The following is a 24,555-nucleotide window of genomic DNA, read 5'->3' as shown; positions in this document are numbered from 1 at the left end:
AGCAGGACACTGATGTGAAATTATTTCTCAGTTGACCACACTCTCATGTGTCCAAATTCCCCAACACACACAACAAGAGGTCAAGTGCATAGAAATACCCAACGGCTTTTTCATCATTAATCAATCCATCCATCTGTCCATCCGTCCATTCGATGGATCCATTGAGGCGATTCCAAATTGCCATCATTGGGCCACAGTTATATAATGGTAAGGGAAATCCCATTTAAATTGGTCAAATCCTAAAGAACCCATTTGGTCATTTTGAACACTGTCATTGGAAAGGCCTCATATGAAAGTGAATGGCTTCTTGACTAGGACGCCGTCAGAACAACACACTTGTGGCTCAATGTGGTCTTGGTTTTGGTTCTTCCTGAATTTGCTGACAATGAGTGTGTTGGTTGAGGTGAAGTGTAGGTGTGTCGGTGAGAGCAGGCGTGTGTGTGTATGTGTGTGTGTGTGTGTGTGTGTGTGTGTGTGTGTGTGTGTGTGCATGTGTGTGTGCGTGTGTGCGTGGGTCCACGAGGCCACTAAGGCCACTAATGGCCAGCATGCACGTTAGCAGTGACACGGTACAGACCACGGGCTTTCCTCGGTTGTGTTCAGGGGCCATTCAAACGGATGTTTTGATTAAATTCAAGTTTTATCCCTCAAACCTCAAAACCCGCAAAGGAAACATTTTTCTTGTCTTGCCGGTTGAATATCCATCTGAATTATAGATTACGTCACTTTGTTTCCTCTGTATTTTACAAAAGCTATGTCCACCCTCATGCACATGTCTCTTGAACTATGAGTAATTAACCACAAGCCTCAGAGAAGACTAAACGCCTCAAGTTGGCCCTAGATGTAAACGAATATGAAACCTTAGTATAAGTAAATGATCAAACCACATGTAAAGTATCTGCTTCTTTTGGAATACCATTAATGACTACTAATTATGACATAAGTTTAGTAACCACAGCGATGCAGGAAATTGTTGTCTGGGTGCATTCTCCACTGGCCCCGCTTGGCCAATCCTCTTGATACGCTTTTATACACAGGTCGGCTCAAAATTTGAATGGCTTGAATGGCAACCCTCCGCACGTGACAGTTACCTCACAGACATCATTGTCTTTTCACAATCTTCCACCATCCTCCAGCTTTACATCGACACTTGTTGTGGAATTATGACTTAACAGGAAGTGATGCAAAGGCCGTGTAAATTCTGATATGACTGATCAGATTGAGATCACATTTCCACACGTATTTTTCGATAAATCTGATTTGGAACGGCAAATGAATGTGGGCCAGGTCATATTTGAAATGATCATCTACAGATTTGTGGCATTTACCTGCTATTTGTGTCAACAAGTAACCTTATCTTATCTTATTTGAGAGTTATTTGAGAATTTGTTGAAAGTGAGCGGTTCAAGACTAGTACTTCCAGTCTTCAGCTATTCATTAGTGATTGATTGTGATCCTTTAATATCTCTGTATCTTTTGGAAATTGATGACCAAAAATTTTAATTCCATATTTTCATTTTGATATTTACTTTTAATGCCTTTTATATCTTTGGTACTATAGGCCAACGCCCTTTGAATTGCCCTTGAGTATGAAATGCATGTTTAAATAAACTAGCCTTGCCCAGTACAATAGCAAATCAGTGTCTTTGGCTTCTTTGGAACTCTTATCAACACGTTAAATGTCCAAATACACATACACACAGGACTGACATTGAATACACATGGTCAGATAGTTGCCCTGTTCGTTTCTCCTGGGCCAAATTTTGCTTGTGATTTCTCTCTCACTTTTGTTTTATCATTATTTGGGTTGTAGTTCAGCATCTAGAGTGCAACAATCTAATGTCTGAGGGGTTGGTGACGTGGGTGGGAAGAAACTGATATGAGTCTGACGGTAACTCATCTACATCTACTGGGGGAGTTTGGTTGTTTGTCTGCGTGAATGAAGGGGCTTACATTATTAGTTATTATAGTCATTTTGAGGGAGTAAATGTTATATTATCTGTGCTCATAAACACACAGGCACATGAGCAGACACAGAGTCACACAAGATATATACACACATCTAATACAATAGAATAGAATAGGATAGAATAGGATAACACCACCTAATAACTAAAATACTGACAATAGGAATCATTTAATGGAAGCCGAAGCGCATGTTGACCTGTCGCTGTGGCACAAGAGACGGGACTCGCAGCCAATAGCTCACCTCTGACCATGAGGTCATCCCCCAATCAAAACAAAGACGGACGTTCTGCGTTGGAGTTGAATCAGACATGTCAAAGGGGGGCATGCGGTATGGGCATGTGTCTGACCGTGTGTGTGTTTGTGTGTGTGTGTGCGCGCGTGTGTGTGTGTGTGTGTGTGTGTGTGTGTGTGTGCTGGTGTGTCCAGTTAGACTGTGATGAGAGCAGACCAGCGTGATGGAAGCCCAGCCGACTGCTAAGACAAACACAGTGGAAAAGGGAAGATGGGAGTGGGGGCTGGACGGAGGCCTCTGTGTTTGTGTGCGAGTGTGTGTGTGTGTGTGTGTGTGTGTGTGTGTGTGTGTGTGTGTGTGTGTGTGTGTGTGTGTGTGTGTGTGTGTGTGTGTGTGTGTGTGTGTGTGTGTTTGTTATCGGGGAGTGGAGGGTGGGGTTGGGGGGAGTGTTTTGTGTCAGTATAGAAACAAAGGTGATTTTCTGACAGCTGTCACTGAGCGCCTGACGCTGGCCAGTATTGACGGGGGCGCGGGGATGTTTACGTTGAAGTCCATTACCAAGTGTCTTGTGTGCGGAGCGGAGACACGGACACACTGTCAGCGCAACCCCCAGCCCCCACCCAGGATGAGACCTGGCCGGGATGAAGCTGCAGTCTGCCTTTTTCACACAAAGGCGAGTGTGTGTGCAAGCATGCTGCGCACCCATGCAAAGACATATTGACGCATGCATAAATGTACACACAAGCACACACACGCACGTTAGTTCTACGATATAGTATGGTATGGTGCTTGCAATGAATCATTGGCTTAATTGAGTGTGACTGTTAGAGGAGCTTGGTCTGGGGCGCACAGAAATTCCACTTAAAAATAATGTGAATGAAAGTGGGAACATAGCCGGCTTGGCTGCGTGAGATGGAGGTCACACATAAGGGCCTTGTTTGCACATACTGCACAATCTATTTATTGTGGCTATTGGCAAGCTGACAATCACTGTTTAGGCGAGACGCCAAGAAAAACATGCCCATTTCATATTTTCCGAACCGCCCATGAGTGTGGCTATAGCATGGAACTGCCAAAGATGGCCGTCTATTCTATCACTTATTCTTGCAAAATTCCTAGTTTGCTCCAGCTCAAGTGTTGAGTCGTTCCGTAAGTCCTTGGCTCCTGTTCAGCTGTGCAGCCGGCGATGTGAGGTTACTCCATGTCGTTGGAATCTCTCCGCACAATGGACCCCCAAAACACCGCCACCGCTTTAGTACCGGACCTGCCCGTCCAAAATCTCTGTTTTTATTACCCATGGCCCATGGCCCCCCCCCCTACCACCCCCCACGTTCTGGTCCACCCACAGCACACAGCAGTGTAAAATAGTACTCCAAAGAAGCAACATAAACACAAGTCTCCAAGTCATGGCCGTGGTTCATTTGGAATGCATCCCTCCCCGACTCCTTACAGCAGTAACTATTCAACTGGCGCTCCGTGGACCAAATGTGGCCCACGTGTTAATACATTTTGAAAGTTAGCAAAGAACTGTAGTGACATTCATTTAAGAAAATAACTGCAGCGCTGACAACCATGTGATTATGCAGAGGCAGATAACAACTCGGAGAGTGTTATCTAGACAATGTATTAGTTAATTTTCAGCTGTTTGGGGGGGGAAATTGATGCAGAACATTTGAAGAATACTGTACACTAAGGTGTTTTTTTTCCCCCCATTTTATTTCTCTTTGTTTTACAACTGCAGCTACGCGCTCAACAATGAAAATTGCATGATGAATTTTAATGTGACTTGGTGAAAATCAAGACCCCCCCCCAACACTATGCAGTAGGATGGCCCTGCCTTATAGTAACCGCCCCCCTCTCCCTCCTCTCCCAAAGTGCGTTGCTATGACGCTGCTCTGAGTCAGTGCAGTCGGCCAGGGTGCTCCTCTCGTAAGGAATGAGCAATAAACAGACATGCATGTGGAAGTTTGGCGCCGTACACGCTCGTGTGGACGTAGATAACTGAGTCCCCACAACCGCAGCGGACACCTGCGACGAGGTGGAGTGATGGAGGGATGGAGGGATGGAGGGAGTTCCTGCTCGTTTTCACTTTCTCTCGCGCTCCGCGGACCTCCGCAGCTAAGCTGATTTCCCGGGATGGGAACGCCTCGGCTCCTCGGGATTAAAGGGGCTATTCGGGGTTGAACAGGCTCCAGTGGCTGGATCCGTGCGGCTATGCCCGGCGGCTCCGTGGCGCGCTCCCCCGCAGCACAGCGTCTTTAGCAGCGGATCGCTCCGCCGCGTCTCCCCGCTCCCGCCTCCCGGTGTGGCTATGACTCCCCGGCTGCCATGCGGTCACTCGCCTCTGCACCCCGGGTTGCTCTGCTTGCTGCTGGCCGCTGCCTACGCCGGAGCCTCCCGCTCGGGTAAGGGGGCGAGCATCTTATGCAACTTTCATTGCGTCCTGTGAGGCGTTATTTCATTTGAAATATCCCCCGTCTCCCATGCCGAACAATGGATTCGGAAATCGCCGCATGCCGGTTAATAACATTTCCCCACAGGTTCGAATGGTGATGATGATAATACCTTGACAACAGCTCTACTGAATTAAAATATTGGATATCACGTATTTGGGTCTAATGGGGTCATCTGATGTCGCTCTCCTTCTCTGTCCTAAATTCCTTTGAAAAGGCTCTGGGAAATTAGAATTAATTAGATAAAACGTGATTTGTTTCAGTACCAATCTCCCGTCACTTTGTGTGTGTGTGTGTGTGTGTGTGTGTGTGTGCGTGTGTGTGTGTCCACTACTTCCAAACTGAAGCACCTGTTCCCACACTCCCATCCATTGTCCCAAGTGCCCTCATATTCCAGATTCAAGATTCAAGAGTCTGTTTGTCTCTCTTTTATTCAAATAACGGATATCATGTATTTGGGTCATTGAGGTCATCTGACGTCGCTCTCCTGAAAAGGCTCTGGGAAATTAGAATTGACTATGTAAAACTTCATTTGTTTCACTGCCAATGTTCTGTCATCTGTTTTCGTGTGTGTGTGTGTCTCCACGACTTCCAAACTGAAGCACCTGTTCCCACATTCCCATCCATTGTCCCAAGTGCCCGAGTGCAACGCACTCATATGTCCGTTTGTTACTGAGCGTACAAAGTGAGGTTTTACCTCCTCATTTCAACGGGGTTTCACACACAATCTCTCACAATTCTAATCACGGATTAACTTCTCTCCTCCTTCTCCTCTCTTCTCTTCCTTACCCTTCCCTTCTTTTCTCTTCAGGTGACAGTGTGTGCTGGTCTTCTAGTGTCTCATCTTGTACAGAGTGTATTCACCGCGGACCGCAGTGCGCTTGGTGTTTTCAGGAGGTACAGGAGTGTTTGAGGGTGTGGGAGTGTGTGTGGGAGTGTGTGTGTGTGTGTGTGTGTGTGTGTGTGTGTGTGTGTGTGTGTGTGTGCGCGCGTGTGTGTGTGGGCGTCGACGTCTTTCTGGCGCGATTAGACGGACAGATAAACAACAAAAGAGAGGTGGGATTTATTTTTTTATGTAACCCAAATGAGAAGAAGTAAGAATAGGAGACAAACACTTTGATGTCATCCACAGATGTGTGTATAACGTGTGTGTGTGTTCATGCTCACACTGCAGGCTTGCCCTCTGACCTGTTCGTGTGTGTGTGTGTGTGTGTGTGTGTGTGTGTGTGTGTGTGTGTGTGTGTGTGTGTGTGTGTGTGTGTGTGTGTGTGTGTGATTGCATTGTGCACTTTCTCATGAAGAGCTGAGACAAAGCCATTCTTCTATCGATGTTGTTAGTCTAGACACTCACGCGAACACACTTACTGTATCAATGCAGTTTGGTGTCTGTCTGCGTGCTTCGGCCTTCAGTGTGCATTGTGTGCGAGCGTGCGGAATCACAACAAGGTCATTATGTTTCTTGAGCTTCGAGACAAAATCTCCGCATATCGGCTTTCACAGTTGTAGATAACGGTCATCTAAAGTGATTTTCCGCCAGCTTCCTGATCGGATATCGCCAATTAAGGTTTTATAATCTGTACATTTCTACTGGCCATTGTGTAAAATCACGGCCACAGTTTGGTTTGAGAATTTTGAAATGCATGAACATATTCAAGTACTTGTGAAATACATGTTTATTTGTCAAAGTTGGTATTACTCATTACAAATATTGATTCACAAATGTGACGGTTACAACATTTGTGAGGATTGACTCTATTTTGATGTGTCTCTTAATTGAATATGTTAACCGACACGTGTGTTATGTGCTTTTCCATGTGTAAAAATGATCATGTTTGACTGTGTGTGTGTGTGTGTGTGTGTGTGTGTGTGTGTGTGTGTGTCCAAACCCTTAACCTGGACCTGTGATTTTGTATAGTGACCACCCTGAACAATCAAACGTCTGTGAGATCTGTGAGAAGTCGTAAAGCTGCCCAGCGCCACCAGCCACAAAACACCAGTCACAACACATATGCACGCACACGCAACACACTCACACAAACAAGCCACATCCGCTAGACCGGTCTGTCAACATGTGTGCGTTTAAAGACTTCAGGTGCTTTCCCACCCAATGAACCCTGACCTTTGGGCTTATCAGATGCCACGGCCTTGAGGGAGTGGGCACACACTCACACACACGCAGACACACGCACATGCAGACACACGCACGCGCGCACACACACACACACACACACACACACACACACACACACACACACTCACACACACTAACAATTGGGCAGGCAAGCATGCATGTACATACCTGAGTGGTATTACCAGTAAGCACCAGCCTGGGGGAGAGGGGGTTGTTTCCCAGGAAGTCCCTGGAAGTAAATTAAAAAATAACATCTGACATCAAGACACTCTTACCGGGAAGAAAGCAACCACTATCTCAAGAAGCCTTGAGGAATCCACACAGCACAACTCAACGTCAGACAGGTCACACCTTCTATCAGCACAAGAACGGGAATCAGTAGCAAATTCGAAACAAATGACAATGTGCTGCTACGCTGGTTTTCCAGTATAAAGCCCACGCTGTACACACTGTACATTCCTGCGCATGTTCACTCGTAGAACAGAATATCAAAGGTTACTAATCTAAACCCTTGCTTTCCCTGGCTTTTTCCTAAGCTCTCAGGCATGAAAGTGTTCTATTGTCAGAGGCTGTTGACCACACCATGACGTGGCTAACAGGCAGCTAATGACACACACACTCCCAAATAGATTTATGTGTTCTTCAATAATCCCATATCAATGCATTTGGACACACACACCCCGCATTGCTGTTATTTGCATGTACATTTGTCTACTTCTTCAAGTCATACATATCAGCAGATGTATTTCTTAAGTCATATAATCATATTTATATGGAATCTTTCATTTTCAGGTGTCAAAGCACAAAATTAGTCAAGGTTCTTTCAAAACAAAATAAAAAATAGCCAGATAGAACATAATTCAATGGTTCACTTATATCTCTTTATATTTGGTAGTTTTGATTCATTGTAAGTGATTTATTAACATAGTTCCAACATTACCATGAGGTTGTATGAGGGGTCATCTTTATCAATCAACTCCAAATCCTCAAGCCTTCCTGGATCCTGCTCAGCTGATAATTTGGCCTTTGGTCCTTTACCATGTACATTTTTGTCCCTCTACTGTCCTTTTGACCCCCCGCTGTGTGTGTGACATCTAGGGTTTCCTGGATGGAGCAGGGGTCGCCCAGCGCTGCGACCTGCCTCTCAACCTGCTGAGGAAGGGCTGCCCCATGGAGTACATGGAGCAGCCGGAGGTCAAGGTGGAGGTCAACGCCACGCTCAGCAGTCCGCAGGTCGCTCCACAAGACATCAGCGTCACCCTCAGGCCAGGTGGGTGGACAGAGAGACAAAGGTCCAGGTTGGTTGGTTTTTTTCGACAACTGATGGGATGTTGCTTATGAAAAAGTGGATTCGTCCTCATTGGGGATTTATTGGGGCGGTTTTGCAGATACAGGCATAATGTTAAACTAAATCACATTTTAATCTATCTGAAATGGTCATGGTTTAAAATGGTCTCAGACTTAGTCTTGGTTTAAAAAATCTGATTTCCAGAAGGAAGATTCTAGCTATTGTAGGTCTAAATGAAGGCTTAAATGAAACCTGGCCAGAGGCAGGTTTATTTTTAGATGAATGGATGTTGGCCTCCATGACGACCTTGACAATAGAGAAAATGGGTTATGTGGACAAAAACCGTCACCAAGGCCAGACAGAAGGAGCTGACTAGTCCTTCATTCCCTTAGTCTAAGACCCCCTAGTATAGAATTTATTCATCTTAAATTAGCCAATGTCTCAGAAAGGCATTTTTTTAAATCTGGATTCATTTAAGGAGGATGAGTTTAGTCCTGAGTTAGATTAAACCCTGTCTGCGAAACCGCCCGCATATGCCTATGTTTGTGTGTGTAATCCTAGGTTCAGAAGCCAGTTTCACCGTGGCTGTGAAGCAGCTGGAGAGATACCCTGTGGATCTGTACTACCTGGTGGACGTGTCGGCATCTATGCAGGAGAACCTGAACCAGGTGAACGTTCACACGATCACCCGACTCTCTTTTTGGAAATTTCGATGTCAAGCATCTGCGTAATGAAGGTTCCAACCACAGATGACTGTACGCTAATACTAGATGAGTGGAACCATTAGGGTCCCCAGGGGTACACCGTAAGACTGTGGGGGACTTGAAGAAAATGACTCAAATGGAAACAATAACAACAGGGAAACCCACTGGAAACGGGTTGAAACATAGAGATGACTTTTTCCCTCCACCCTTGTCTCTTTACACTGCTCCTCTCTTTTCTTTCTTTTTAATCTCTTCCTGCATCCTTTTCGCTCTGGTCCAGTTGAAGACGGTGGGTGTCGCTCTTTCTCATCGGATGACAGAGCACTCGTCCGACCTGCGGCTGGGCTTCGGCTCCTTTGTGGACAAACCCGTCTCCCCCTACATCAACGTGCACCCATCCAAGATCAGCAACCCGTGCAGGTATGGGAGATAATTTTGGCGGTTGGATGGAAAGACAGAATCATCACACTAGCAGGATCCAAAATAAGTTAATTTGGGACTGTCAGTGGACATTAGATCTTTAATATAGAGACGGACTGTAGGAGTTTGATGTTGCTCCTGGGAAGCTATGCCAACCTCACTGTTTCTCCTCTTCTACCTCATAAACTGTCCTCCACCTTTCAGTTTTTCATCCAGAATCTAACTAGAAAGAATCTGATTTTAATCTGTGTTGCTCAAAATCCTCCTCATTTGTTTTTTTCAATTTATCTCAATACTCCTACATACTGTGTGTCAACTAGTCAATTATTGAGTGACTATAAAAACTTCAAAGCACGCTGCTCTCATTCTTTTTCTTCTGATGATGCCGCCTAAAACGTTTTGGAGCTCTGCATTGCTGTATGTTTTAACCATTCCCTGTCTGTTACCACTGCCTAAGTCTCTTTTTTCTGTCTGTGTGTCCTTTCCCAGTGACTATGAGGTTCGCTGTCGACCAGCCCACGGTTTCCACCATGTTCTAAACGTGACTGCGAACATCAGCGAGTTCACCCGCGTGGTAAAAAGGCAACGCATCTCAGGCAACATGGACACACCTGAAGGAGGGCTGGATGCGATGCTGCAAGCTGCCGTCTGCCAGGTGTGTGTGTGTGTGTGTGTGTGTGTGTGTGTGTGTGTGTGTGTGTGTGTGTGTGTGTGTGTGTGTGTGTGTGTGTGTGTGCGTGTGTGTGCGTGCGGGCGTCCGTGCGTGCGTGCGTATGTGTATGTGTGTGTGTGTACCTTTGTATCAGTTTTTGCTCCCAACTCTGGCCATTCAGGCCAGTGTAGCCTACACATAGTCTGAAAGAATGGTGGCATGCTGAGTCAACATGGGCTAGTGCCACTGGCATCTTATAACTCAATGACACCAACCCTGAGGTATGTCACTAACACACACACACACACACACACACACACACACACACAAACACACACACAGACAGACAGACCGACACACACACACACACACACGCACACACACACATACAAATGTACTCGCATACAAAACTGCCTGATGTCACAGTGAACCTATGCCTCTCAATCAAATTGTGCTCACACTCAGATACTGAAGAATACACAAACTGACACACACGCACGCACACACACACACACATACACACACGCACGCACGCACACACACACACACACATGCACATGCACACGCACACACACACACACACACACACACACACACACACACACACACACACACACACACACACAGTGACTCTCCAAGAGATTATGAGTCAGCACATGCAGGGGGCACTGAGTAACCAGTCAACATTAATCCACCGCGGTAGTCATGCCTCCAACAACATGTCTCTCAATATGGCAGGCCTCTCACACGGGCCTGCTGAGATCTCCCAAAGTTTCTCTCTCTCACACACACACATACGCACACGCATTCTTGTACTGATATCAAAGTCAGGTCCAAGTAAATACATCTGGTAAGTGAGGACACATGCTTCTGTTGCACTTCTAAACCAAAAAATAGTCAATTCAGAGACCGGTCCTCACAAGTATAGTATGACAAACACACATGCACACATGCATACCGACCTCTTCCCTGAATAGGTTGGTGTGTATACTATTCTCACACCTATGATTAACCTTTCAGAACCGAACCATTCAGAGATAAAGTGGTGGACTGCATACCAGGGTGGTCAACTCTGCTGGGTTCTTTCAATTATACTGAAGACACCCCCCCCTAACTTACACACAGACACACACACACACACACACACACACACACACACACACACACACACACACACACACACACACACACACCACCACCACCACCACTACCAGGAAATTATGTAGTTCAGATCGTTGAAATGTCTGAATGAATGACTGAATGGGCCGTTGAGGGCTTTGGTGGACAACGGTCTTGGAAAATTCAAACAAGAAGCATGAATGTATTATTCAAATAACTTTGGCCTCCTCTTATTGGCCGGGGAAGCAGTAAAAATATATGAAAGCGCCTTTATACTGTTCTCCAAAATAAAAACGAATTTAGCCTCATGCAATGCTGCTTTATATTATTATATAATTATATTGATTATATCTGATGTGAATTACCTTCTGAATCGTTCAGTCTCTCTCTCTCTCTCTCTCTCTCTCTCTCTCTCTCTCTCTCTCTGTCTCTCTCTCTCTCTCCCGCTCTACCTCAGGAGGAGGTGGGTTGGCGACCAGAGGCGAAGCGTCTGCTGCTGCTGATGACGGACCAGCCGTCTCACCTGGCGCTGGACAGCCGGCTGGCGGGCATCGTCCGGCCGCACGACGGCCTCTGCCACCTAGAGAACAACGTCTACACGGAGAGCACCAGGATGGTGAGAGGAACGACACATGATATCCTCCTCCGCTACCACTACATTAACCTTGGGCGGCTGATAGGGGTGTGACAACACATTCCTTTTCGGGTTTCAAAAGGCGACAATATATAACACTGAATACTGAATCACCACGCAGCCAGAAAGGGTTTAACTGGAACAAAAACATTTTTTAAAGCCATTCAGATAGCGGAGAAGAAATGTCAGGAGGTCAAAATGAAGAGCCTGGTTGTTGTTTTCTTTTTTCACTGCCCCCTCCCTGGTGCACAGGCAGAGGAGAAAGGGCAGGGTGTAGAGAGAAAGGACCATTAGCAGGATTTTCTATTTCCATGGATCCGAAACCCAAACCCACTATTAGGGTCACATTTTCCCCTCCTCCTTGGTTCAATCTTCCATACTGATATTACAGCTGTGTCGTAAATGAAGCCTTGGGTCATTGACCGAATACACTGCCATGCAACCCGCCCCACCCCCACCCCCACCCCCAGCACGTCCATAAAACTTCAGCTCAGGGATTTGTTCTTTGAACGTGTGTGTGACACATGAAACGGCACACATGTTCTTAGTGTTTCGTCATTAGTATTACTGTAGAATTAAATAATGTTACTCCATAACAGCTTGTTGGTCAGTCAGACAGTGAGTCACTCAGTCTTCCTTTTCTCAGGACCATCCCAGTTTGGGCCAGTTATCAGACAAGCTCTTGGAAAACCACATTTCCCCTATTTTTGCGGTGGAAAAGCAGCAGTACCAGTGGTATAAGGTAATCTCCCTATTAGGTATGCATATTTGTGCAAATGAGCGGACACACACAAGCACATTGCACACATTCTGATGCAAATGTCACACAGCTTTTGTCCTCAGGACTTGTGACATTAGTAGAAATCGCTCACCGTTGCCAGAAATACCTGTATGACAGAACATAAATTTGGTTTTATCACAGTAATGTGCTTTTTATTGCTCATTTCCCTCCATGCGTCTCTCCAGAACTTGGCGGGCTTACTGCCAGGATCGTACCTGGGAAAGCTGGGCCTCTTCCAGGCCCCCAACCTCATTGAGCTGGTGGTCGATGCATACAAGGTACACGGGAAAGGACAGGACCGGGGGGGAAACACTCTTTTCTTCTGTAACTCAGAGATTTTTTAATGTCCCTCAATCTTCCTTCAGTATTTCAGTATTACTCTGCCTCTTGGCATTGCCGCCTGCTACAGCAGCTTCTCACTTCCCTGAATATCCCCCCAGGGATCAATAGTCTCATCTTGCTTTTGTTATTGTTCTGACAGAATTAATTATTATATGATATGATATGATATGATGTTATGTTATGTTATGTTATGTTATGTTATGTTATGTTATATTATATTATATTATATTATATTATATTATATTATATTATATTATATTATACAGTGGTACCTCGACTTACGACTGTAATTCGTTCTATAAGAACGGTCGTATGTTAAAACAGTCGTATGTCGAAGCAATTTTTCCCCATATAAATTATGAAATCATGAAGGGTGAAAATAAACAAAATACACAGCACAAACACAGTAAATATGAAAAAAATATCGATAAGCCACAAACTAAGTGCACACACGATGTAGGTCGCCCGCTGACTGACTGCTGACTAGCCACTGACGCGCCAACTGCAAATTTCCACGCTCGTATCTTGGAGGTACCATTGTATTATATTATATTATATTGTTTTAATGAGTTATTTTGAAGCTGCAACGCTGAATTCATTCACTGTGTGACTTTTTTAACCGGGAAAATTATAAATAGGACATCCTTATCACACCAATGTGATTTTTGTGGCTATGAAAATAAAATATAATTTTTTTTATAGACAACAATGGAGGGAAAAGGTCATTTCTTTGTTTCAACCCATTACCAATGGGTTTCCCTGTTGTTATTATATTTTACATTATAATGTAAAATGTAAAAAATAAGGACACATCGGGTGCTGTAAACACACATCAGCATACAGTATCCTGCTCCTAGAAGTTTATGTTCATTGAACAATCCGAGCAAAAGGATTGAAACAACTTAGAAAAGTATATTTCATGTAAACGGTTTCTCATAAATTACTGAAGGCTTTCTGGGGAATTCCAGCCATTTCTGAGGAAGAGATGGTGGAGGATGTTTTTGGGCGTTGAAGGTTGAAGGACAGAGAAAACCACTGAAAACAGAAGGTTATGGAGGGGTTAGTAAGGGGTAAGACCTTTTTGGGTTTGCGTGCGTGTGTGTGTGTGTGTGTGTGTGTGTGTGTGTGTGTGTGTGTGTGTGTGTGTGTGTGTGTGTGTGTGTGTGTGTGTGTGTGTGTTTGTGTGTGTGCGTGCGTGCGTGTCCGTGCGTGTGAGTGTGTGTCTGTGCGTGCGTGTGTACATGTGTGGGAATGAGAGGCTTGGGTTGGCAACAGTCTGGGCTATAATCTTCCCGCAGGCACAGCACGCCATTGTTTGCTTAAAGAATCCTGCCGAATCCACAGATCCGGGTTCACACGCACACACACACACACACACACACACACACTCACACACACACACACACACACACACACACACACACACAGCAGAGGCACAACAGTAGCTGGCATTATAATAGCTATCAGATCACCACAGAAACCATGGGCCCTAATCGCAGATGAATACAAAGATTCTATTTTTGGTGCCACCTCCTCTCTCCCCCGTCAGTCCCCGTGTGTCAGAGAGACAGGAGGACAATGAGGGCCTTCTGGGATACGTGGCAACCCTAATTTATCTGTTCCCTCTTATTTTTACTCTGTCTCACTCCTTTGTCCCCCTTTCCTGTCCTTCTCCATTTCGCCCCCTCCTGCTCCATTTCTTTGGACTCTCGAAGCTATATGTGATGAATTTTTAGTTTTAATTGCTGTAGGTATTGGGAGCCGGCCTTACTGAACCAAAATGTAACCGTCATCATAAGGTGACACAGGTGACAGGAAATGCTTGTCTACTGGATAGTCCACTGGCGGGAAATATTGTCATGGAACTTGAATGGGAACTGGAGCCAAATAGAGGGCAGCTGCATCCGGTGTCTTGAAAGGCTGCCAACGTGCGAAATTATACCATTTAGCTTAATTATGTGATTTAAGCTGCTAATCTTAGGCACCCTGTGTATGCCGCTCCGCTCAATTCACGCAATCTTCCCAATCTGTGATACGGCCACTCATGCATTGACATTTTCAAGCACCTAAGTAGAGTTCCTTTGTTAAATCAGTCCCTCTACTCCCTCATTTTCTCTCTCTCTCTCTCTCTCTCTCTCTCTCTCTCTCTCTCTCTCTCTCTCTCTCTCTCTCCCTGCGACCCCTTCGTCTAGAGGTTATTGTCGGAGGTGGAGGTGTCGGTGTCGGTAGAGGACGATGCCATCAGCAGGTTCTGGGTGAGCGTCTCTCCCCTCTGCCCCGACGGCTCCACAGCCAAAGCCCATAGCTGCTCTGGGGTGCGGCCGAACCAGACGGTAAAAAACACACACGCACACACACACACACACACACACACACACACACATGCACACACACACACACTGTAGCTGAACCCTATAATAATATAAACTCATGCGATTTTTTTAAAGCGCATAAAGAATCACATTTTATAAACCAAAAGTCCTTTGTTGTCAGTGGCTTCGTCGAGCAGATATAATCAACTCGCGTTCGTGTCAAGTGGCCTATTTCTAAATATATACGCCCCCGTTCCTGTTTTCCCGGATTAAAGTTCCTCTGTTAAACAAGGTTTTTCGACTAGAGGGAGGAGAGGAGAAGATTAAGCAAAAGGGGTAGAGATTGTGGAATCACATGACAAGATTTTTTATTTTTTTTTGGGTCCTTTGAATACCAAATGCTTAGGCAAGATTATTCCTAAACCGCTTTCATCACTTCGCTTTCTCTGTCATGGACGTGCCCTCCTCAACGCATGTGTCATTGTGTGTGTACGTGAGGAAAATAATAATAACGTAATCATTTGATATCATCATTTATTTTATTAATAATAACATTTTGAAAATAAATGTTTTTGAGATTTGATTAAAGGTTTGTGTCTTGAGAACCTGTGTGAAAGTGTGTGTGTGTTTGTGTGTCTGTGTGTGTGGGGGGTGGGGGTGCATGTGTGTGTCTATGTACAAAACTCGTCAATCCCTGTCTTAGAGATGAAAATCAAGCAAAACCTACTGAATATTGAAATCAAAACACAACTTGAATTTTGTGATTGCATTTCTCTCCTCTCTCTAGGTCTACTTCAACATCACCATCGGCATGCGCTCCTGTCCGGGCGACGGTGAGGAAGACGAAGATGTAACCGTGGTCGTTCGCCCGTTGGGCTACAACGAGTCTACCGTGGTCCGGGTTCGCTCTCGCTGCCGCTGTCGCTGCGGATTGACCGGAAACTGCCGCGACGGCGACCAGTCGCCCTGTGGAGCGAACCAGGACCTGACCGACCGGGTGCGGGAGCCAGTTCAGGAATATAATATAAAGGACATGAAGAATCATATTTCGGACCGGACGGCCTCCTGTCGGGCCGACGGGGCCGACGTGGACTGCAGTGGTCGGGGTGTGTGTGAGTGCGGGAGGTGTGTGTGCGAGCCGAGCAGGCTGGGGACAGTGTACGGCAAGTACTGTGAGATGGATGACTTCTCCTGTCCCTATGTGGAGGGACTGCCATGTGGAGGTGATGACACACAGACACACACACACACATACACACACACACACACACAACACACACACACTCACATCCACACACACACACACACACACACACACACACTCACACACACACACACACACACACAGGTGGTTTATAGGGACAGAAAGAGAAAACTTCTAAAATCAAGATCGGTTGCTAATAAAAAAAATTGAAATTTTAAAACAGCATCAAAGCCTTTTTATGAGGACGCTAAATGATGAGAACAAAATTCTCAGGTTAATTATGAGATTATGAGGACACAAACACACATTCTCATACTGCCATCACAGTGAGGACCCATGTTTCAGGTGCATTTCTCAACCAAAATTGGACATTATGAGACCAGTCCTCATAAGTATAGTAAAATAGACGCACAACCTCTTGAATCTTGAATCTTGAACATATACTCTGTCAGTTAAAAAAACTGTCCTGTCCTCTCTCCCCCTCTCGCTCTCTCAGGTCGGGGTGTGTGTGTGTTGGGTGTGTGTGTGTGTGACGAGGGATGGTCTGGGGAGAGCTGCACATGCCCCCTCACCACGCCGGCTTGTCGGTCCGGCGACGGCGCGGTGTGCAGCGGCCGTGGCAAGTGTGTGTATGGGAAGTGTGTGTGTGATTCGCCCCAGCTCTCTGGAAGCTTCTGTGAGAGATGCCCCACGTGCCACAGCACCTGTCAATCATACTGGTAACTACACTTTGCCTTTATGTCAATGTTACTGGCAGTATGTTACACTAATACTCTATTTACTATCGACTGTTCAAAATTTGTTAAACTTTCCAACAAGCCCTGGTGCTCCTGGCATCGAACTTTGGGAGAGGAGCTATCTAGTCAAGTGAACTGTAATAGCTGAAAATTGTTCGCAAAACATGGAAGGCTACGTTGAAGACGTGGCTCATGAAATGGAGCCGTGAAAATATGTCAGATAGCAACAGTTGCCATGGTAGGATTGGACAGCAACATTTTAGGTCCAGGGCTTAGCAAAGAATCAGTTGACTATTGTCTAAACATGTCCAAACAAAAAAATGAATACATAGCAATACATAGTGATCGTTTCCAAATATAATTTATCGCATTTGTATATTCTGTATATTTAAATATATTTTTATATTTCTGTATTGTATTTTTTATCATCTATTTGTGCATATTTTACAATTTCTATTTTATTTTTACTTAACTTTTTATTCAATTTGTGTTATATTATTTTTTATTCAAAATGCTCCATTTGTTTTATTGTATTGAAACAACTTTACTCAACTTATTGTGGCTAAGGAACTGCAAACCTCCATCTGCTTTAAGTACATGTTGGAGCACTATGTTCTCATTGCTTGTTTATGTGTGTGTGAGCTCAGAGACTGCATATAAACAATTCTGTTGATGCAAAAGCAATGTCGTAATAACATGCCTGTATATTCCACATTAAAATCGCATGACTGAATACTATTATAGTGGAATGACGCACTCTCTCTCTCTCTCTCTCTCTCTCTCTCTCTCTCTCTCTCTTAGGGGTTGTGTGGACTGCCACCTGTCTCGCGGCCTGGTAAAGGAAGCGGTGGAACACTGCAATCAAACATGTGCTCCATCGGTGGGCTATGTTGATTATGTTTCAGGTACAACATGCTTAGCTGTAAAATAAACTGACCCTCGTTCTAACCCCCTGTGTACTGTGTATACAAACATGTGTTCATCTTGAAGGAATGTTTGTTTTCCCTTTCGAAAAGGGCTCAAAGCCCAAGCACTAATTGATTATCCTTCCTGTCAAAATGATTTTGTTATTCGGGATGAGAAACCGGGAGCTGAAAACAGAACAATTTCACTGGTCACGCCACTCTCTTTTGTTTCCCATAATCCCATTGGGATTTCCACTAAGGCTATACGCTTGGCATGACTGGATTGGGAAATGTCTCACTCCTTCTTCTCTCTCTCTCTCTCTTTCTCTCTCCCTCCCTCTCTCTCCCTCTCTCTGTCTCTCTTTTTTTGCCATTCTCCCTCCCTCTCTCCACATCTAGCAGGGGAAGTATGGACTGAGTGTGTGTATATCCGTCATAGTGATAGTTGTCACTATAGGTTCCGTACAAATTTGGAGTCCGGACAAACACAGCTCTACATCAGCACACGCCCAGGTATGACATAAACAAACACACACACACACACACACACACACACACATTCACACACACATACATGTATACACATACATACTTAATTCAGGTCAGTTCCGTTGCTACCACTGTTGCATTAGTGCACCCCGGTGTACTTGAGTCAGCAAGCTTGCTGTCAGTGTGACAGCTGTATTTTACATTTCCTCTTAGCTGCAAGTTCACTTGCTTATACACAAACACACACACACACACACACACACACACACACACACAGACACACACACACACACACACACACACACACACAGACACAAATTCACTAAGTGTTACAATTCGTTCTTGCCTCCCCCTGTTTTTTGGAACAGCACAAGTCATTGTGTGATCGCCCTCTATCTCCCCCTATCCCTTCCACAACAAACCGCCCTCCTAACCCAATGGGACACTCTCTTCCCGTTCACGCCCACTGGGTGCAACGGGAGCCAGGTCTCCATGGTAACCCTTCTAGGAAATGTCAGCGCAGAACTTTGGGCCCTTTGTGTTGAGAGATGAGCCCATCATCTGCACATGACCCCAGCAGATACTCCGCTGCCTAACTACCTATTACAGAAAAATATCCAGCCCCCAAAATGACACAGCTGCCGATGACTGAGTGTGTGAGCATGTGTGTGTGCTCTTCTCCCCAGAGTGTGTTGCCAGCAGCCGGCTGGTACGAACCTTCCTGAGTGTGTGTGCACTGACGGTGCTCTGTGGGCTGGTGGTGGTGGCTGCGTCCAGGCTCCTAATGCAGAGACGAGGCTGGCCACCAGGGGGTGCTGCTGAAGGCGTGGGCTACCAATCCACTGGCAAGGTAGGCTACCAATCCACTGGCACCTCCAGAATATTCCAAAATGCACCAGGACCAAGGCCTACAGTAAAGACCAGGTGAAGACGTCTCAATAGCTCTGCTTTCCAGAATACTGAAAATTATTTTACTAACCAATGGTTTTCAAGAGCACCAAGATATGATTTAAAGCCCGAGTCTGGGTTTATATTTGCCGCCATCTTGGCAGGAATCTGAGACTGAGCAAGACACTTGCGTCCTTGAGCAAGACGCTTAACCACTAATTGCTCCTGATGGCTGTGTCCGTCGGTGTTGTGAAAAATTGTAAGTCGCTTTGGATAAAAGCGTCCGCTAAATGCAGTGTAATGTAATGTAATGTAACTGAACTTTCTATATTTGGGCAGTCTTGGGTGTGCGATGGTGAGGCGAGTGAAACCCCCACACAGTCGGAGGATGAAAGGTTTATTTCATCCTCGGCCGCCAAGAACAGGAGGCCTGTCAAAGACAAAAGTTGAATAAAAATTGGATAAAGTCAGATACTGAGACATTGCGGAAAAGATCGATTGACGTTTGATTAGTGAGAAGTGTCTTCTTTTTCCATTGACCTCAATTCAGTCGTTGTAAGGCAGCATCTAGTGGCCATAAGCTGAACTGCAGTTTAAAGCACTGCATTCTGCATTCGTCTCAACACTTGGCCCTCATGCTGCTGTAACACTTGAATTTCCCCCCTGGGATCAATGAAGTCTTAATTCAATCTTATGTTATCTAATGGTTGCCGGTTGGTCGGCTCATAAAAAAGCACTCAGGCTCAATGTGTTGTTTGATGGTGAAGGGAAACACCTCCTTTGATGTCGTCGTTGTTAAAATAAAGCACAAGGTAGGGTGGTTTATTTTCCACAAAAGATTCCGAGTGATTTCAATGATCAAATTTGGGTTTGACCCCAGCATCAACCAAACTCCTTAAGAGTGTCCGCTTAAATAACTTAAACGTTAATGAAAGGCAGCTTGCCATGAATTCAATTTATGACTTTGCTCGGTTGGCCCGACATCTAATTACAGCCATCTCACATACTCAAGAAGAACTCTCATCTTAGCCTGTTTTATCCAGGTTTCAAACAATGGACAAAGAAATAAAATATCCCTTTTCCAGCAACGCAAGACGGTTCAGCGCTCTTCCTTCGAGCCAAAAATGGGAGAAATTTCACTCATCGTGCTACAGCACCGTCAGGGTGACAGCTGTGTTTTACATTTCCTCTTGGCTCCCAAATCCCTCTCTTAAGTGTTACAGTTCCTTTGAGAACAAACTGCATGGAAGAGAGAACGTCAATGTGAGTGTAATAAGAGGAATTTTACGAGGATACGAGGAGAGATTCCGGTTCACATTGACTGCGAAGCCTGTTCGGGGTGTAGAAGCTCGGTTTCATTATCGGTAGACTGTCTTCGTCAACCGTCATCAAGTCTCCAGGTTGAACATTTTGAGTCAGACCAGCTGGAGCTTGGTCCCAAATATTTACGACACATTTAAATCTCTGAACTTTGAGAATCCTTTTTTTTTTAATAACGCATGTTCCCTTTTCTAAGATATGAAGTCAAAGTGGAAAAAGATAAAACAGTCGACTGATTCTATCCATCCGTCTCCACCCCAGGACCTGTCGTACATCCCCACGTCCACGGAGAAGACGGTGACATACAGGAGGGACCACCCGTCCGACCGCCCCGTGGAAATGAACATCCAAGTTCCCAAGATGCCCCTGGGCGACACCTGGCTGTGCTAGGGTGAGGGTGGAGGTCGGAGGGAGGAAGTAAATAGCAATACAGTGATAAAGAGGCCATTTGATGTGCAGTCAGCTTCTTTGACGTTAACCCTCTCCTTGCTGGCTCAGACCAGCTCTGCATTAAGGTGATTTTTGGAGAGCTGCAAACTTGAGTGGGTGCCATGAAAAACACGTTTGCAAATCTTCTGAACTGGCATTCTGTTGACCAAATTCTCATTGACTGTAGCGATGGCCAGTATTTGGAGCAGTAGGAGATGAGGATGGAAAGCACACACATCTCCACCTGTTGTTCCAAATGTTTTTGTTTCTTCTCTTCACCTGCTGCAGGGAGCCTGAACAGGATGTCATAATGTACATTTTTACCGTACAGACACTTCTACACTGACATACAACATGTGTGAGTGTGCTTGTGTAGGGCTGGGCAATATATCATAATTGATGTTATATCAATTTGGCTTTTGTGCACATCTTCATTGTGTTCCAACAATACAGTTTTATGTGAGTATTAAGCTGAACGTTATTTATATTCGAAATCCAAATCCCATCACCTACCATAGCGTTATCCAACTATTAAGGAAGGAATCTCTGTCTGTATGTCCTTCGATTATCTTGACGACCGTTCATCCGATGTACTTCACACTTGGTGGTTGTATTGCTGGGGACCCAAGGACCTGCAGTGTCGAATTTGGTGCAATTTGGACAGGTGACATGTATAATATTAATATACTTTGAGTGAAGGAGCGAACGGTGAGCCACTCTGCTCTGTGCAGCTGCGGGGCGAGGCTTCAGTAAGTGTGTTGCTGGGGACCCCAGCATGTTCTGAACAGGCATGTTTTTAACGGGCACTGCACTAGTACTGTGAAGAAGGATCACAATATGATATCATGGCCATATCGCCCAGCCCTGCTTGTGAGTGTGTGTGTGTCTTAAGTGTGTGAGGATGGGAGGGTCGACGTATGTCCTGTCCTCCTGGTTAAATAACCGTGAATGTTATTGGTTTACTGCTTATAACACACTCCATAAAGCATTACCTTTGATTGAACCTGAATATCATTTTGACTTAGGGTGCCCCCTCGTGGCCAAGTGAGTGTAATGCACGGTTTCTCCAGAAACACTGAACACATGACTGACCTCAGCTTAATTGCCTTGCATCTGAAACATAGAAGCACATTGTGAAGAAAATGACGTTTTACAAATCACAAGTAATATGTGAAATTATTTGGAACTGTGTTTTTCTTTTAATTTATACGTTGGTCAAAAAAATCTATTCAAACGAATCACCCTTTTTCTTCCATTTGCGTCATTAATTTTCCTGTTCCTACAATGAGATGTGTTGATCAACTGCCTTGCTCAAAATGTTTATGTCGTGATTCATTGTTTTCATTCTTTTTGTTTTTTCATTTGTCAATAATCAGGCTAGATTTGCACTAAAATAACTGTTTTGCTTTGTACTACTGAAAACTACTGAGTCCTGTCTAAGCGTGGCAGGGGAAGGTTTCATGTGTTTTACCTACATGGAAGGAGCTTGGGCAAGGGGCGTCCTTGTGAGGGCTGCTGCTGCATGGGCATTGGGAATCGACACAATAAGTCAACTTAAATCTGCAGCACGAAACCGGGAAGTACTGATAGGCAACAGCCTGGGAAAAAAAATTCCACTGAAATCACTGAAATACTGTAAACATATTATTTACCCACGCATGCAATTGGCAAAAGACCATGAGAGGTCTGAAACCAGGGGATAAATTGTATGTTTCCATCTGCTCAATACAGTTCAATCTAAGAGCAGTATAAAAAAAGACCTACCTCTGAAGAAAAATAACAAAAAATAAACACAAGTTGCTTAAAGGTACTGAAGCCAGGGCCAAATTGTATTATTCACACATTGTATGCATGGCCTAATAATAATAATAATAATAATATCAGTAGTAGTAATAATATACCAATGCCACCTGCATGGTTGTTCACTGGAGGACTCCTTGCTCAATAATGTCTCTTAATTTTTATTTAACACAAACTTGTTTACAGACATAGCTGCTCCAATTTGTTAAGTTGTGAACACTAATTAATATTTATTGTGATTTTCCTGTACTTTGTTTTTCTTGTTTGTTTGTTTGTTTGTTTGTTTGTTTTATTCTGATTTTTTGTATTGCGAGATGTCATTGAGCCGTGGGCTACAGTGGCTAGGGTACTGTTGGGTGTTTATGAAGACCACCCTCCATCTCCAATCACGAGGATGGATCATCTGCGTGGAAATCATCATCTCTATAACTGGGCATTGACTTTGGAGCGACAGCACTTTTCTTTGTGATTTTGCTAGTTGTGTAGCATGACTGTTTCACCAAAATAAAATGTGCAAGTTTTTTTTTTAAAGACCTTTTCCTGTAGTTAATTGACAAGCCTTTCTATATTACGTATGTAACAGAACGTTCCTGTCTTAATCCTAATGAGACGTGAGTAAAATCAATCAAATATTGAACAAATATCTAGAGTATTTTTTTTTTTTTTATTGCCTCGGATATTAAGTTGTGTTGATCTGATAGAGACTGTAGAATGGTGCATTTTGTGCGAGTACTGTGACAACGGTTCTTTTCTTTAAATACAATTTAGTAACGCGGGTAAGAATAATGTATTAAACTAAATGAACGGCAGGTGGTGCAAAATACAAGCACCTCGAAAGCCACTGATCAACTCACGCAGGGGAGGGGGGGGGGGTCTGCAGGTATCAAAGTTAAATTGAATACTTTCGTTTTTGATGACATTCAAGACTTTTTTTGGACAATTAAGCGTTTTCGGACTTATTAAATAATGTATTACATGGAAGTATAAAGGTATAAACCATGTATTTAGTACAAGTCAAAGGGAAGTATTAGAAGTAGAGGAGGGTTTTGAACTAGATGACTGTTTCACCATCAGGTAAGTGGTAGGGTAACTATTGGGTTCAGGTGTAGTGTCATTTTGACAAAAAAAAAAAAAATTATGGATGAATAAAATCTGACAAAATGTTTATGTATGTGTTATATGTTTTATTACTTGTTTATGTTGACCTCAAAGATTCCAATTTTTATTTATTTAATAACCTTTATGACCTAATATTGTGGAACTGAATTTAAGATATATATTAAAAAAAATTTGAAGGAACATGTTTTAGTATTTTTTTTTTATCAAACGGTTTAGGACTAAACAAGTTCTGATTGCAGTCTTGCAGACAGTCCAGCAAAAATATCGCTGGCTATCTCGATCATTTAAAATAGATTTCGCTTCGATTTCAAAATAATTTCAGTGTGGCCTCGACCGCATTCATTGCATGTTTGTTTGTTTGTATGTTTGTTTGTTTGTTTATTTTATTGTAAACATCTCAGATTGGATAATTGAATTTCACGGTTTCACCGTGGCCTGTTTAAAGATTGTTGTACAGGGTCAAGGAATCAATAGTCAAAAGATAATTCGCTTTCTGCTAAAAAAAATATATTGCCTCATAATTTACTCATAATTCGTATACTCATAAGTCAGACTTGGAGTCGTAACTTGCCAAACAGGCATACATTTTTGGTTGTATTTAAAAAAAGACGACGATTACAAAAAGGGA

The 24,555-nt window shown here is 44.2% G+C and overlaps 1 protein-coding gene across 1 annotated transcript; it reads left to right on the top strand.

Moving 5' to 3' along the window:
- Nucleotides 1-4,511: 4,511 nt before the first annotated feature.
- On the top strand, nucleotides 4,512-23,304 carry itgb8 (integrin, beta 8; the record flags this gene model as incomplete). Its single annotated transcript, XM_080017919.1, has 16 exons — nucleotides 4,512-4,605; nucleotides 5,459-5,550; nucleotides 7,883-8,054; nucleotides 8,634-8,740; nucleotides 9,057-9,196; nucleotides 9,686-9,851; nucleotides 11,425-11,583; nucleotides 12,248-12,343; nucleotides 12,568-12,660; nucleotides 14,917-15,057; nucleotides 15,824-16,259; nucleotides 16,737-16,959; nucleotides 17,779-17,882; nucleotides 18,282-18,395; nucleotides 19,058-19,221; nucleotides 20,841-23,304. 16 exons carry the CDS (start codon nucleotides 4,512-4,514, stop codon nucleotides 20,967-20,969), a joined length of 2,430 nt encoding a protein of 809 aa, XP_079874045.1. The 3' UTR covers nucleotides 20,970-23,304.
- Between the last annotated feature and the right edge of the window lie 1,251 nt (nucleotides 23,305-24,555).

Source organism: Zeus faber, assembly GCF_960531495.2.
Source record: "Zeus faber genome assembly, chromosome: 1".
NCBI classification, from domain to species: Eukaryota; Metazoa; Chordata; class Actinopteri; order Zeiformes; family Zeidae; genus Zeus; species Zeus faber.
Note: the sequence above shows the minus strand (reverse complement) of the source record. Positions and strands in the feature narration are given on the sequence as shown.